The 15,120-nt window shown below is 45.1% G+C and overlaps 2 protein-coding genes across 7 annotated transcripts in view; one reads left to right on the top strand and one right to left on the bottom strand.

Moving 5' to 3' along the window:
- Positions 1-2,951, bottom strand: part of Myom1 (myomesin 1) — a 123,525-nt gene extending 120,574 nt beyond the window's left edge. For all 5 annotated transcript variants that reach the window (XR_385297.2, XM_030249548.1, XM_030249549.1 and 2 more), the window contains exons 1-2: positions 2,690-2,951; positions 2,227-2,380 (exon numbers count right to left, since the gene is read on the bottom strand). The gene's annotated coding sequence lies outside the window, so the exon portion shown is untranslated. The remainder of the gene's footprint in view (positions 1-2,226; positions 2,381-2,689) is intronic.
- A 798-nt stretch (positions 2,952-3,749) lies between these two features.
- On the top strand, positions 3,750-12,490 carry Myl12a (myosin, light chain 12A, regulatory, non-sarcomeric). 2 transcript variants are annotated; one of them, NM_026064.2, is made up of 4 exons: positions 3,750-4,175; positions 9,388-9,586; positions 10,012-10,173; positions 11,499-12,490. In NM_026064.2, the coding sequence occupies exons 2-4, from the start codon at positions 9,403-9,405 to the stop codon at positions 11,669-11,671; spliced, it is 519 nt and encodes a 172-aa protein (NP_080340.2). In that variant the 5' UTR covers positions 3,750-4,175; positions 9,388-9,402; the 3' UTR covers positions 11,672-12,490. The 2 variants fall into 2 exon arrangements, with proteins under 2 accessions (NP_080340.2, NP_001344749.1); NM_001357820.1 differs by lacking the exon at positions 3,750-4,175 and adding an exon at positions 8,271-8,398 and having other exon boundaries at positions 11,499-12,486.
- Positions 12,491-15,120: the final 2,630 nt, after the last annotated feature.

The raw sequence follows: 15,120 nt of genomic DNA, 5'->3' as shown, positions 1-15,120 counted from the left end.
CCAACAGCCACACTTTGCTGTTTCTCTCAGCCCTTTTATAGCTTCTTAGACAAAAATTCTTTATAAAATTAACTCACAGATAAAATCTTTTTGTAACAAAAGGGAGTTACAGAAAGATGTTGATAGTAAGTTCAAAGCAGTGTTTATTCTATAAGCTCATTATAAGTTCAAAGCCACAGTTTCCCATAGCCTTGCTTTATCATAGTGCACACCTGTGGCTCCATCCTTGGACCTGACCTAGAATGACTGTTTTCCCTTGATCTCAAATATGCCCCAAGCCTCTTTTTCTTCCTAGTGCAGTTTACATGCTTGTGACACCGAACTCTATTTGTAGATTTTTATTCTACAGGGGGCTTAAAGATACTTGAATCAGTTCAGGAGTTCTAGAAAATCATAATCAGGAATTATGAAATCATCGGTCCATCTAAACAGCATTATTACATGAAAGTACATCTTCATATTGATCCTCAGGAAATTTGTCCAGTAGGGTGGGCTGATGTCCAGGAATCACTAGGCTATGTAATAGTGGCAGGAAAGGCACATCAGCAGCAAGAAGCCATCTGGGATGAAGTCTCTGGGTCCATGCCTCTCCAGAGTGCACCCATCACAGTCATGCAAAATGATGGACCACCTCCAGATAACTCATTGTTCTGCCACAGCCTTTCCTACATGGCTGTGCCAAAGGACAGCTTGTGGAAGTTAGTTCTCTCCTTTTGCCATGTGGGTCCCAGGAATTTAACTTGGGTCACTAGATCTGGTGGCAGGCTGAGCCATCTTGCCAGCCCTTATATAAATTTCCTACTATAAGTTTCAGCTACAACTCTGAAAGCCACTAGAAGTTGGGGAAATGGCTGATATGCCTATAACTGCAGCAGTGATGGGCAGACACGGGCAGGGGAGCAGGGGGTGGTAGGCGGGGGTGTGGGGACTCCCCAGGCTTGCTGGCTGGGCAGCCTAGTACAAACAGGGAGCTTCTGATTCAGGGAGAGACAGAGTGATAGAGGAAGACATCGGACATCTTGCTCCATCTGCATGCTAATGCACAGTGTGCACCTGCACAATGAGTTACAGATACCATTTACACCATACCACCCCCCACATATACACACAATCCCATAGACAGCGTTTAAAAGCCACTCTTGAAAAATCTTCTTTTTTAAAAAAGATTTATTTATTTATCTTATGTATATGAGTATACACTGTAGCTGTACAGATGGTTGTGAGCCTTCATCTGGTTGTTGGGAATTGAATTTAGGACCTCTGCCTGCTCTTGTCAACCCCACTCGCTCAGTCCCTGCTCGCTCTGGCCCAAAGATTTATATATTATTATAAATAAGTACACTGTAGCTGTCTTCAGATACACCAGAAGAGGATGTCAGATCTCATTGTGGGTGGTTGCATAATGTGGTTGCTGGGATTTGAACTCAGGACCATCGGAAGAGCAGTCAGTGCTCTTACCCGCTGAGCCATCTCACCAGCTCTGAGAAATCTTCTTTTAAAGCAATAAGTGTCTTAGTTTGGGATTTATTGTGAAGAGACACCATGACCAAGGCAACTTTTATAAGGACAACATTTCATTGGGCTGGCTTACAGTTTCAGAGGTTCAGTCCATTATCATCAGGGCAGCGTCCCGGCAGACACTGTGCTGGAGGAGCCAAGAGTCTGGATCTGAAGGCGACCAGGAGAGGCTGTCCTCTGCGGTAGGAGACTGTCCTCTGCGGTAGCTAGAGGAGACTGCCTTTCCACATTAGGTGGAGCCTGAGCATAGGCGACACAAAGCCTACTCCAACAGTGATACACTTCCTCCAACAAGGCCACACCCACTCCAACTAGGTCTTACCTAATAGTGCCACTCACTCCCTGTGCCAATCGCATTCAAACCACCCACAGTAAGCAAGGAGCTGGAGAGGTAGCTTAGCAGTTAAGAGTACTGGCTGTTCTTGCAGAGGTTTTGGCTTCAATTCCCAGCACCCACATATATGGGATCTGATGCCCTCTTCTGGTGTGTAGATGTACATGCAGTTGAATATCCATATACACAAAAGAAATAACTGAAATTGTAAATGATCTCATTTCACCAGAAAGCCTTGTAAGGCGGGCTGGAGGGATATCAGAAAATTAGGCCTCAGGTCAACCCAGGGACTTGCTCTCCGAGTTACACAGCTTGCTAAAGGAAAGATATGGGGCAGAACCCAAACTGTCAAACTTGGAGTAAAAAGGACTCACCTGCTGTTTCATGAAGAGTTCTGTTAGGTTACAAAAGAACAGGCTCGTAGATGTCAGAGGCCTTCAGAAGTGGGTGTAGTCATTAGAACTTCATATCAGACATTACACTATGCAGACTTCCTTTTCCACCTTGATTTGATATGTCCATGGTTATCTATGGCAATGAATACAGGGTGAACAGAAACCAATTTCATATGAGCTGGGTTCTTTGCCCCTCCAGAGGACCTGACACACTTCTCTCTCCTCTTTCCTCTATCAACTCCTAGAATCGGCACAATTGCCCTCTGGGACATCTTCCACTAGTCCCCAGGTAGGTTTATTTGCTCTTCTGTAACTTATTCATATTTGTTTCCTTGTAGATCTCCGCCCTTTCTCTTCCATCCCACAACCCAGTCCCGAGGTAGCAACTGTTCATTTTAAAACAGGCAAGCCAGAGCCTTCCCCCTCCTCCCACAGCACTTACCAGTCTAAACCTATTGATTCATTTGGCAAGGACATATCAGGCAGCTCCTAGAGAAGCAACAAGGTCCCGTTTTCCAGCTGAGGTGGGACGGATAATGCCCATCCTGAAAAGGGGTTTTGGTGTTCTCCTTCTGGACAGGGAGCTGAGGAAGGCCTAAGCTTTCCAGGGTGACAGGCCACCTCCTCGTAGAGGCATTAGGGCATTGCTGCACTGCCTCAGAATCCACGGTCTCTGACTGCTCAGACCTCTGAGTTTGTACTGTCATAGCCAGCCACCAGCTGTGTCCCCAGTCTTCCTTAAAAGTCATGTTGGGCCCCTTAAAGTCCCTGAAGATGAAGAACACACTCTTAAAGACCTTGGTGTAGGGAGCTGGAGATGAAGTACCCAGTTATTTGTATTTGTACAAGTATCAAAGGGAGAAAAATTTTGTTTCTGACATCTGTAGGATTAGGACATTTTCCCCCTCAGCGGCTCTGCTTTTGAGTTAACTTCAAACCATATCACTGATTAATGGGAGGAATGTTTCTTGAAGAAAACATCCAGTCTTGGGGATACGAATCCCGCCAGGCTCGTAATAATCTCTCTTCCTTTAAATAAGAACTATTGTTAGCAGCTGCTCCACGCAAGGAGACCCGGCGGGTAAATTGGTCCAGCACTTTATTCCAATTACATCATTCACCCTCGAGCGACATAGGTGGAGCAAGCAGGAGTCACCATCAGGGTAAAGGGGGACTCTTGTAGAAAGTTCCAGAGAACGTTTGGGAAGAGGGCAATCGATATTGAATTCATGAACTCTTAAGTGGACCAAAGAGACAGCGCGGCGGCGGCCCTGAAACTTCAGTGTTTCCTCCCGCGTGGGAAGCGTGAAGAACTCCATAAAAAACTCCCACGCTGCCCAGACCCAGAGGCGCTGACCTAGACAGTGAGTCACCCTAGCTTCCTGCGCAGGCGCGCTCCAGCTGCGGGGCGAGGGGAGGCCCCGGGCTCTGGGGGGCGGGGCCAGGGCCAGTCACGTGACGTCCGCGGCCCGGCTCCTCAATTGCCCTAAAAGGACTTAGACGGGGGTCCCCGCCTCTCGCCGCGCTCTGGAATGCGGGCAGAGGGAGAGCTCCGGGCCAGGCGCAACCATCTGCTGACAGGGGGGAGGGCGCAGAATCACAATTCTAAAAGAGACGGGAGAAAGAGGAAGAGCCGGTGATTAGACCGAGAGACCCTCCACAGGATTCTTTAAGCCCTACTCCGCGTCCCGGACTCCCCGTCGGCGCCCCACGCCTGCCATCCGCTCTGTCACCTTCCCCGAGGCGCCCCCTCCCGTCCGGGCTGGCGCACCGAGGCGAAGGAGCATGGCCGCTAGGCTTCCTTCCGGTTCGCGAGCGGAGGCCGGAAGTGGCCGTACTGCGGAGTCTGGAAAGTTAGAAAGTCTGGGAGGGCGGCAGCGGCGGAGCTTCGCGGAGACGCTCACTCTCGGTTCTCGCGGCTGAGCAGGGTGAGTGGTGCTGGCCGCGGCGCGGGGCGGGGGCGGCTCGGTCCGGCCCGGGAAGGTGTCCCCGCGGGGCGGCGGGGACCGGCGGGAGCCGCGGCTCGGGGAGCGTACCTGGGCATGTGTGCGCGAGCCGGGGGAGAGCTGGAGCGAGCTGGGGGCGGCCGGGGCGCAGACCCCGCTCTGCTTCCCACACTAGGAACTTGGGAAATGTTGCTTAGCTCGCCGGCGCCGCGCGCCTTGGATCCTTGCCTCCCCGCGAAACCAGAGAGCCCCAGAGAGCTGACTCCGGAGCTCTGTTGAGTTGCTAACGTAAACTTGCCGGGATCGAGGAGGGAGTGTGCGGATAAAACCGTAAGATAGCACCGCCACCCTCGGCAACTGTCGTCGCAGCTGCGCGGCTATGTGTAGTAGCAAGACCCTGTTCAGATATACAACTCTAGTGTGCGCCCCTCTAAGTAAAACTTTTTTAAAGCGGTATTTGAACAGAGAGGAGATTTAGAGCTTCTTTTGCCTGTCGAGGGGGCTAAGTCGACTCTACAGAGGAGTGTTATTAAGAGTCTTTCAGTAGGCGTATAAACTATATTATAGATCTTTAGAGATCTTTTAAGATTTTAACATCTGAAGTGCAGACGTTGTATCAAAAGGTGACGAAAGCGAATCTTCACTAAAATTGCTGATATTTTCTTTTTTTTCTGGATGGCCTTTGATGAGGATTAATTAGAAAGGTATTTTGTCTTCAAAAGTGAGGTGTAGTTGACAAGTCGATCCTGGCGACTAATGACTTTTAAAAGGTGCTCAAAACTTTTTTTGGGTGTGGCTGTGGGAAGATCCAAGCTGACTGTCAACCGGAAGTGTGCCTAAGAAATAAAGACTTGGTTTTCCTTGAAACTGAAATACCAACTTTTAAAAACTGAGTCTATCCCCTCCCCCACATCTCATCTAGTAAGAAATGCACTGATTAAATAATAGAGATTTGATCTGGACTTCGAAGCAGGCCAAATACCTGAGGTTTTGAAATGGGAGTATTTGGAAGGATATATTTACTAGTTTTAAGAGAGCTTTTTTATTAAAAGGTATTAACTAAGTATGCTTAGTTTAGATGTTCTGTTAAGAATTTCTATCTTTTACATCTATTACAAGTTTAGGCACGTGAGATTCTATTTAATTTAGGCAATCTCATGTATATCTTTGTATGGCTTAGTCCTACTTAAGAAGTTTCATAGTCTGCTCTTTTGTTGTTGTTGTTAATTTGTTTGTTAGTTTGGGTAGGGTCTCCTTTTAGTCCATGCTGGCCTGGAACTTAAGATGGTCTTCCTACTTCCAGGGCTAGGATTATAAATCCAGTTACCAGCCATCACACCAGCTTTAGCGTTTTCAAAACTTAAGTACCAACGTTTCTATAAAGTCTACATTTCTAAAGATTCTGTAAAATCTGGTTGCCCTTGGCATGTGGAGAAAGCCTCTCCAGGACTGTCTTCACAGTCTGATGTCTTCCTTAAGCATGAGGCTGTCGCTTATTCTTGGGGGGGGGGGGGGTAGCTCAGTGGCAGAGTGCATACCTAGCATACATGAGGCAGAACTGCAAACAACCCACACCATACACCATGCATGGCTACAGCACTGTCTTGGTTTAAAACAAGGTTATACTCATTGCCATCTGTGAATAGAAACTACCTTGACCACCCTTGCCCTCCCTTCTCTGTTGATGATCTGAAACTTTCTGCTGTTTTCTAGAAGGCCAGCCAGCCAGTCTCATACCAAAGATCTTTCACAAAGCCTTCAAAGTGAGGTTCTCAGGTGATCCTGCCGTAAACCCTAACAAATATTTGCAGTTTTATTCTGCTCTTTTTAAACTAACTTGAGGATTATTTTACAGCTTCACATTTTTAGAACTACAGCAAAGAGACCAGCGCCACTCTCAAAGATTCCCTCTGACGTCACCGTGCTCCTTTACCTGAGCTTGGACAGAGAGATTAGAGTTTCTCTTGCCTGTCGAGGGGGCTCAGTCGACTCTACAGAGGAGTGTTATTAAGAGTCTTTCAGTAGGCGTATAAAATATATTAGAGATCTTTAGAGATCTTTTAAGATTTTAACATCTGAAGTGCAAAAGTTGTATCCAAAGGTACGAAAGCGAATCTCCACTAAAATTTTGGATATTTTCTTTTCTCTCGCGTTTGTAGGTTGGTGTTGTTTGGGTAGGTGGGTATTTGGCTGTGTCATGGCTGTGAAGCTCCAGGTTTCTGTGTGGGAGACAGACCTGTGAGTCAATGTCATCTTGAAAGAGTTGCGGCCCAGCATCATACATATTACCAGATTTGGACAGAATTGGCTTCTTTGTTTGTTTGTTTGTTTTTTGTTTTTTGTTTTTGTTTTTTTCAAGACAGGGTTTCTGTGTGTAGCCCTGGCTGTCCTGGAACTCACTTTGTAGACCAGGCTGGCCTCGAACTCAGAAATCCACCTCCCTCTGCCTCCCAAGTGCTGGGACAGAATTAGCTTCTTGAAGTACGACAAACATCTGATCTTGATTCTACAAACAGTGATAATGTCACTTCCAAGTGATAGTGACTGGATTTGCAGTCTCCTCTCTGAGCCTTAGAAAGAAGGGAACCATTCTGAACTCTTAAGTGTTTAATGATCACGTCTCACTGTGCATCCACAGCTGCCTCCCAGTGTTGGGGTTAAAGCATTCACCACCCGCATCACATTTTCATTACCTTTATGCCTTGTTTTAACTTGAGAGTCACTGCTCTGGAATGGGAAGTATGTAGCTCATTGCCCAAGTCGGACCAATCATTGTACTGCATTCCTTTCCTGCTGTGTGGATAGGTTACATACGAGCTTTAACACTTTTAAACTTAAGTTAATATAATTAGCCGGTCCTAATACAATTGAATTAAGTATGGGATAAGCTAACACTCTGTGTGAAGCTGTTGCTAATGCTGAATAAAACCTCTTTTCCGCTGCTTATAATGTGTTTACTAATTTTTAAATGCATGCTTTAGGTAATAGGAAATAATAAAAATTACATGTTACTTTTAACATTTGAAGCATTTTACTAAGGAAGTTTAAGAATTCCCCCGTCAAATGTAGTTTTTACATGAGAATTTTGTAGATTAAAAAAAAAATGCACCTTCCTCGGCTATTTGACCTGTGGTCCTCATCAGGTTTTCTTTTTTTTAAGATTTATTTATTTATTATGTGTGTGTACACTGTAGCTGTCTTCAGACACTCCAGAAGAGGGCATCAGATTTTTGTTACGGATGGTCGTGAGCCACCATGTGGTTGCTGGGATTTGAACTCAGGATCTTTGGAAGAGCAGTCGGTGCTCTGGAATCTCTCCAGCCCCTCAGTTTTTCAAATACCTGACATTCCAGGGTCAGTGGGAGAAGGAAGTCAGCATTGCCATACACAACAGGCTATTTTTGAAGATGATTTTTGCCTTGCAAAGGCATGCAGTGCTTAAAATATTAAAGATGTGAACTAGTATATATGTGTACTGTCTGCCCCTTCTTGAGCCATTTAAGAGACAGCCATGATGTTCTCCACTTGGCCTGGTGGTTAAACCATTTAGCTCAGAAGGGAGGAATACAGCCTGTAAGTGAGGCGTGCAGCCTCCAGAGGACGTTTGGGTGACATTGCGCGCTCATGAATGGTACAGTAGGTTAGAAAGACAGTCTCAAAGGATAAGGAAAAGTAGACATTCGAGACTATATAATTGCCTTGCATTGCATCTTTCTAGAGTCCTTCCACTCTACCACCTAACTCTGGTAGATAACTGGAGTTGTGGCTGACTATCCACTTAAGCTAGCCTATTAAATCTGAAACCTGATTTAGATAAAAAGCACTGTGAGTGGAGCTTTTCTAATTGTTTCCATAATTTTAGTCTGCTGGTGTGTTGTAATCAAGGGAAGAATGTAAGAAATTGTTTTGTTTTGTTTTTTTAACTCGTAGGAAACATTCTAGGGGTCACTTCGGGTGCTGGAATCTAGGTAGCGGCTCATTCTTTGCAGTCCACAGCCTTATTTTTAGAGCAAGGGCATGGTGCTTTGCCGAATCATGGCTGAATGTTGTTTTCAGAACGTAAGCTTTAAAACTGTTATCTTGGTCAGAGAGTGAAGTCAGTAGTGCCTGTTTTAGCCCTGCCTGGAGAATATAACTGCGGAGTGTCTTAGTCCTGCTGATCAGGGCTGTTCACTCTGTCATCTCCACTTCACCTCTGAAGAATGGTATGCCAGGATTTTATTATCTGATAACTATGGGATTCTCCACTTCAAACATTTTATATTGTTTTAAAGTTGAGTGTTCACGGGAAAAATTATATTTTTATAATTATAATTTACAGGGATAAATTTATTAGAGAGCAAAGATAGTATCTTTATATTTCTGGAAAAATTATATTTTTATAATTATAATTTTCAGGGATGAATGTATTAGAGAGCAAAGATAGTATCTGTGATTTTAAGGCGTTCTTTAAATGAAATCGCTTTACGACTTGTGTTCTGAATTCGAGAGAGAAGCTTTGGTTCTATCTAGTGGATGAGTGCAGCTACAGTTCATAGGACAGGGCTGTGGAAAGTACCGTTAAGTCTCTAAGTACTAGAAAGTCTGTAAGACTTAGATCTTGGTGGATTTACTTCACATTCCGTGCTTTTGTGTTCGCCTTTCATCAAAATGTTCTTGAATGACATTGACTCCTGAAGTGTGGGTGCAGTCTGAAGTGTTACCTAAATGTGGAAGAATAGCGTTTGTCTTAGCGAGTAACTTAGCTAACTGACCTGTTGCTTGCTGCTTCCCTCCTCTGACAGAGGATCGGCTAATTTAGCTGTGAGCTACACAAGGGGGAAGGTTCTGAAGATGAGCTAGTCTTTCCTAGCAGCCCTGTCGTGCCCCTGTATGGGATATGTAATCTTGATGTGTTGTTTGCTTTAACTTGATGTTGATTGGAATCCTTATTTTAAAAAAACAAACAAAAAAACCGTACAACTTTTCAGAGTGACTGAACTCAGAGTTCAAGACAGGTTTTTTTTTTTTCCCTTTTAGTTTGGTTTTTGGCATGAAATTTTTACCCAGTTATGTCACCCCACTGAAGCATGGCGCTGTGTAGTCTCAAGCGTATATAAAGACAATTCCACTTATTTTTGTTAATCACTACTGCGATTCATACTTAGTAATCTTAGGTACTGATTTCATTCGCCTTGAATTCTTGCTTATCTAGGATTTAACCGCCACCATGTCTAGCAAAAGGGCAAAGACCAAGACCACCAAGAAGCGCCCTCAGCGCGCAACCTCCAATGTGTTCGCCATGTTTGACCAGTCCCAGATCCAGGAGTTCAAAGAAGCCTTTAACATGATTGACCAGAACCGGGATGGCTTCATTGACAAGGAGGACCTGCACGACATGCTGGCGTCAATGGGTAATGTCCACTGGCAGTGCTGATGTATTGTGTAGCACTTCCTTCATATTTTCATGAAACAGTGTCTCCTCCTGGCACACGAGTATTCCTGTGCCTGTCTCTGGATTGGACTGGAGGGCTTGTGTATCTGCGTTCCTCCTCCATGGATGTGGCTTGGGGTTTGAGAGAGTGAGGGCTGAAGAGACGGACTGCTGAGAGATAGGAGTGCACACTGCTTGTTGCCGCGTGCACACTCAGCTCACAGTCGCCTGTGACTCAGCTGCCTTGGGTTCTGTGGGCACCTGTACTCAACATGGGCACCCCACCACCACCCCCCGGTTTGCCTTCGTTAACCCAAATGATTTTATTCCCTGCTAGAATGTTTACTGTGATTAATAATTGGTATAGTTCCCAGTGTCATCACAAGTGTGGCTCCTTTTATTCAGGAAAAAACCCAACTGACGAATACCTGGACGCCATGATGAACGAGGCCCCGGGCCCCATCAATTTCACCATGTTCCTCACCATGTTTGGGGAGAAGCTGAACGGCACTGACCCCGAGGACGTCATCAGAAACGCCTTCGCTTGCTTTGATGAGGAAGCCATCGGTAAGCCTGGTAGCCTTTAATCACAAAGTTGGTTTTTAGTTACGCAGCAGGATATTACTGACTTTTAAGTGTAGTAAATTGACACTCAGCACTGTGTGGAGGTTTTCTCTGCAGCTTTCTGGCCTGTGCTCATCACTCACCGGTTTTCCCTTGAGTATCAGTGGTTTGCAGGGAGGGGTTCATCGGTTTGGGCTAGCTAGTAAGAAAATTATATCTCAAAAAACAAACCACTAAACAAACAAAAAGTGTCAGCGACAGGAATGCCAGTGCTCTGCAGAAGTAGAAGAGAAAGCACATGGGCATGCTTCCCAAGATTTCTGCCTGTGGCTCAGCAAGTGTGTGCAGAGAGGAAGAAGACAGCTGATGCCCTGCGTCACCTAAGCTAGTCTTAAGTGCCAGGGTTGTCCTGGGCAGCTGACATAGGCATGGTCTCCTCCTCTAGCTCTCAGGACTCTCCGCAGGTTGGCTGTCTTCTGATTTTCACATACGTGGTCCTCACCCACAAAGGAGGCTCACACGAGTACATATGAGCATGATTTTATTTTATTTGTTTATTTATTTATTTGGTAGAACTTTCTCTTGGCTCCTAAAAACTATAAACTTTTCCTTTCTTTCCATGCACTAAGTTTTTTTGTGTCTATCTCTTGACACATGCTTGATTGGTATATTTTAGTTGTACCCTTATTCCCAATCACAGTTAACTTAAGTGTCAATCAAGTGAGTTGGCTGGAGTTGATGATTTCTTTCTAGAAAGCTACACTTCTAAGATTTTAGGGATTTTTTTTTTTATTATTATGTAGGATTGAAGCTTCTTTTCTAATCTTATTTTGTTTGTTGAGTTCACTTTGTGAGAAATGTATTCTTTGTATGTTAATTTCACACACCAGGAAGTTGTCAGAGTCTTTTTTGCTTCATGATTAAACTCCTGTGTTTCATTTATTTTCAACCTATGGTATATTAAGGGTTCTTAATCATTGTTCATACAAGTTGTTTGGGGAACCCTTTAAAATGCCCAGTGCTAGCAAAGAAACGAGGGCTGACACAGGGTTCTGCTTCTGTTCTGCAAGTAATGACCTTATTTTTGGCGGGTGGGTTTTATGAAAGTGATGTCAGGTGGCAGGTTGCAAGGCACCTGTTGTATTGGCTTGTGTGGTAGGTCCAGCCTTGTGCTGATGAGCCACGGCAAGGATGTAGGGCAGACAGACAGAGCCAAATAACCACACTAAGTATCTGGTTGTCTGCACGGGGCTTTCCAGGGCTGGTGGAAGTACACAGGCTGTGAAGTTGAGTGTGGGTTCTCTGACCCTCCATTCCTTATCCTCCAGGCACCATCCAGGAGGATTACCTGAGGGAGCTGCTGACCACCATGGGCGACCGCTTCACAGACGAGGAGGTGGATGAGCTGTACAGAGAGGCCCCCATTGACAAAAAGGGGAACTTCAACTACATTGAGTTCACACGCATCCTGAAGCACGGCGCGAAAGACAAAGATGACTGAAGAGCTGCGGCGGCTTCCAGCCCATTGCTCCCGTTGCCATTGGGGTATTTCTGAGATTTTCTCCTGGAGCCCAATGCATGCCCTAGCTTTACTGCTTTTTGCCTTTCTTGTTTTATATTTATTCTCAGCCATTTTGGGCCACATGTACCTTATAATACTGGAAATGGGACCTTCTGTCATTGTGATGAGAAAGTAAGTTCATTTAACTTACAGGCAGTCTTGTCCCTTGTAATAACTGCAGCCCAGAATCAATATATTTTTTCAGAGAAAGTTATCCACTCAATTTTTTCTGATTTATAATTAAACTTTCTGATAAAATGCTTAGTTGTTTAGCGTTATTTGCCACTTGACTTTTAGTTTCACGTACGCCTTTCTCTCTAAGCACCGTGGGCCAAGTGAATGACAGTCCTGTCAGGGTTTGGTCCGACTGCTTCCAGTTGTGTTATTAAAGCAATCCTGGTTTTCTCTGCTCCTGTTCATTTCTCCCTCCAGGGAAATCAGATAAAGCCCGAGTTGGGGGCCCTAGACTTTGTCTTTCTTTTGGAAGATAGTTCCTGCAGAATTGTGACCCTGCATTAGCTCTGCCGCCAGCTGGACGGACCTGCTTTACCTCGTCCATGTAAACTTCCTGCCACCGAAACTAGCAGCCGCTGAGCACACTAAGTTTTCTGTGTTCTATTTTAAAGGTTCTTTGGAATGCTTTTAACAAAAAGGACAGATTTCGCTGTGTTTCCAGCTGTTGGAAATATAGTATTTTTTTTTGTATACAGTTTTTCCTTATTATAACAACCCCTATTAAAAGACCTGTTTGTTTATACAGAGATTCCTCCTAAGTCCATATGAGAATGTTAGACATTCCTGACCTACCCACAGTCAGAACAGCTGTGGCTGCATGCCTGGGAAAGTGAGGTCATTGTTTCAACCCTATAAATAACTTGGGTCATTTTTGATAACTGAGAACAGTTGTCATGTTAATCAGGGAGTGGAAAACACCGTTGTTCTGTTTTGTTTCTAATGTTTCAAAAAGTTCTAAGTGTAAAAAGGTTTGAACGGGGTGGCTTCCCCCCCCCCCCCTTCAAACTCTTATGCTATTGAAAGACTGTTCTTGAGGGAAACCATTACCTCATTTGATAAACAATTACGTAATGCCTTTGAGCAGCAGGAGGCTTTAACCCAATAATGCCAGTCCTGTAGAATGGGGGTTGGGTGGGGGCTATTAACTAGTAACACCTACTCTTCCTTCAAGACTAGAATCACAGAAATCTGTCCTAATTTCCTGCTTGAATTTCATTAGATTTTAAGCAAAATACTTTTTTTCAGCTTATCCACTCAGTGTTAGAGTTTTGTTGAATTTCCACTTTTACTGAAGGGGGAATTAAGAAAAAAACCATAAGTATGTTTTGCTAACAAATCTTATTTCTACTGTAGGAAAAGAAAAGTACTACTAAAATTCGCTCTTGCAGCATCCATTTCCATCCAGGCAACCCCCTAAATAGCAGTTAGGAACTGTGGGTGGTCAATCCTGGATGAATTAAGTCTCTTAATTTGCTAGTAGGATTCTCTATGCTTAGGTGTGGGTTTTGCTTAAGCAAGAATGGCTGCCATTAAAAAGCTCGAAGAAATCTCCTCCAGCAGTGGGCTTGAAAGCAGAACCGATCTCTGACGTTTCTGTCATGAGAAGGAACTCAGGGTTGGTCCTCCAGCTTCAAAGCCCCAGCAAAACACTACAGTGCGCAGCCACCCGCCTGTCTGCTTTACGGCAGCCTGCTCACCTGCTTTACGGTTGTTTATGTTGCCACTGGACTCCAGTGCCCAAAGGAAACCGCTTTCTACCAAATGTGAGGGGCTGAGACCAACAGGAAGTTTAGGAGTGGGTAGACACTGACTTAGAGAGCTTCAAGTACAGGCCTTGGAAAGTTATACACAAAGCTCGTTTTAGGAGGGACTAGGGAAGTATAGAGGAGCCTACTGGATTTGGAGTGCTCTGGCCTACTGGTGTTTTTTCCTCTTCCTCCCACTACCTCCCCTCCCCCAGGGCGCAGCCCTGGCTGTGCTGAGCCCTGAGCTGCTGCCACCCACCACCCAGCGAGACCTTTCTCAGCATTTCAAGTCCCAGTTTTGCTACAGCACGGCTTTAAAGCTACTTTTTTTTTTTTTTAATATATGTAAGTACACTGTAGCTGTCTTCAGACCAGAAGAGGGCGCCAGATCTCGTTGTGGATGGTTGTGAGCCACCATGTGGTTGCTGGGATTTGAACTCAGGACCTTCGGAAGAGCAGTTAGAGCTCTTAACCGCTGAGCCATCTCTCCAGTCCCCGAAGCTACTTATTCTTTGTTGACCTATTTATTCATTTATAAAATGAATTCATGCTGTTCATAATGGTCCCTTTATGATAAAAAGCAGCGTCTAGTCTATCTGGAGCTGGGTGTGGTTAACCAAACCCCACCTGGTACCCAAGTGGATCTGCGCCCGCCCTCATGTGGCCAGGTTGTTTTAAAATGTCATCTTCCTCATTTGAAATAGGAGCGCTTCCTTCGTTTGCTACAGAAATTGGAAATGTGGGAGAGGGGGGTGTTTATGTATGGAGCCGATTTGTGGTTCCCTGGAAAGAGGGGAAGCCTGGCCCTTACATGAGTGCTGGGACTTCAAACTTGAGTCCTCTTGTTTGCATAGCAAGTACTCTTAGCCACTGACCCACCTCCCTGTGCGCACTCTGGGTTTTTGAGAGGGACTTTTGCTGTGTTAAGTTTACCCGTTGGAATGCCAGGGTTAAAGGCCTGTGCCCACCACATCCTGCTCATTAACTGATTTTACATTGCCTAGGGTGAGGATCTAGGAAGTGGTGGTAGACTTATGTAACAAACCCTGAAAGTGCCATAACTTTATAAGAAACATAATTATTTAAGCAATGATTTTTGAGGACAAATAGGATCAAAGATACAGCATCAGTACCACCTGGCGCCTATTCTCCACCTCTGACCTACGCAATCCCAGACCCTGATTTTTTCAAGCGCATATTTAAAGCCACCCTCAATTTATTAGGATTATTATCTTATTTTACATTTTATCTACTAGTTTGGGGAGGAGGCTGCACATTCCCTGGTACCTGCATACGGGGCTCAAGGAACAAATTACAGGAATTGGTTGTTCTCTGTGGGCCCTGAGAAAATAACTCAGTCATGCGTGCTAACAGGCACTTTTACCTGCTGAGCCATCTTGCTGGCCCCTAAGTTGTATTTGTATTGTCTGGACTGCTGTGAAGTACACGGATACTCAGTGCTGGAGACCATAGTGTTCCTGCCTTGGAGGAATTTCTTTTGGAAGTGGGGTAGGAAGGGAGGTGGTTTTCTACGTGTAGCGTGGCTGTCCTGGAACTAAGCTCTGTAGACCAGGCTGGCCTTCAGCTCACAGAGATGCTGCCCCAGCCTTCTAAGTGCTGGAATCAAAG

This window comes from Mus musculus, chromosome 17 (genome assembly GCF_000001635.26).
Source record: "Mus musculus strain C57BL/6J chromosome 17, GRCm38.p6 C57BL/6J".
In the NCBI taxonomy this organism is placed as follows: domain Eukaryota; kingdom Metazoa; phylum Chordata; class Mammalia; order Rodentia; family Muridae; genus Mus; species Mus musculus.
This window is presented reverse-complemented; position numbering and strand designations above follow the sequence as displayed.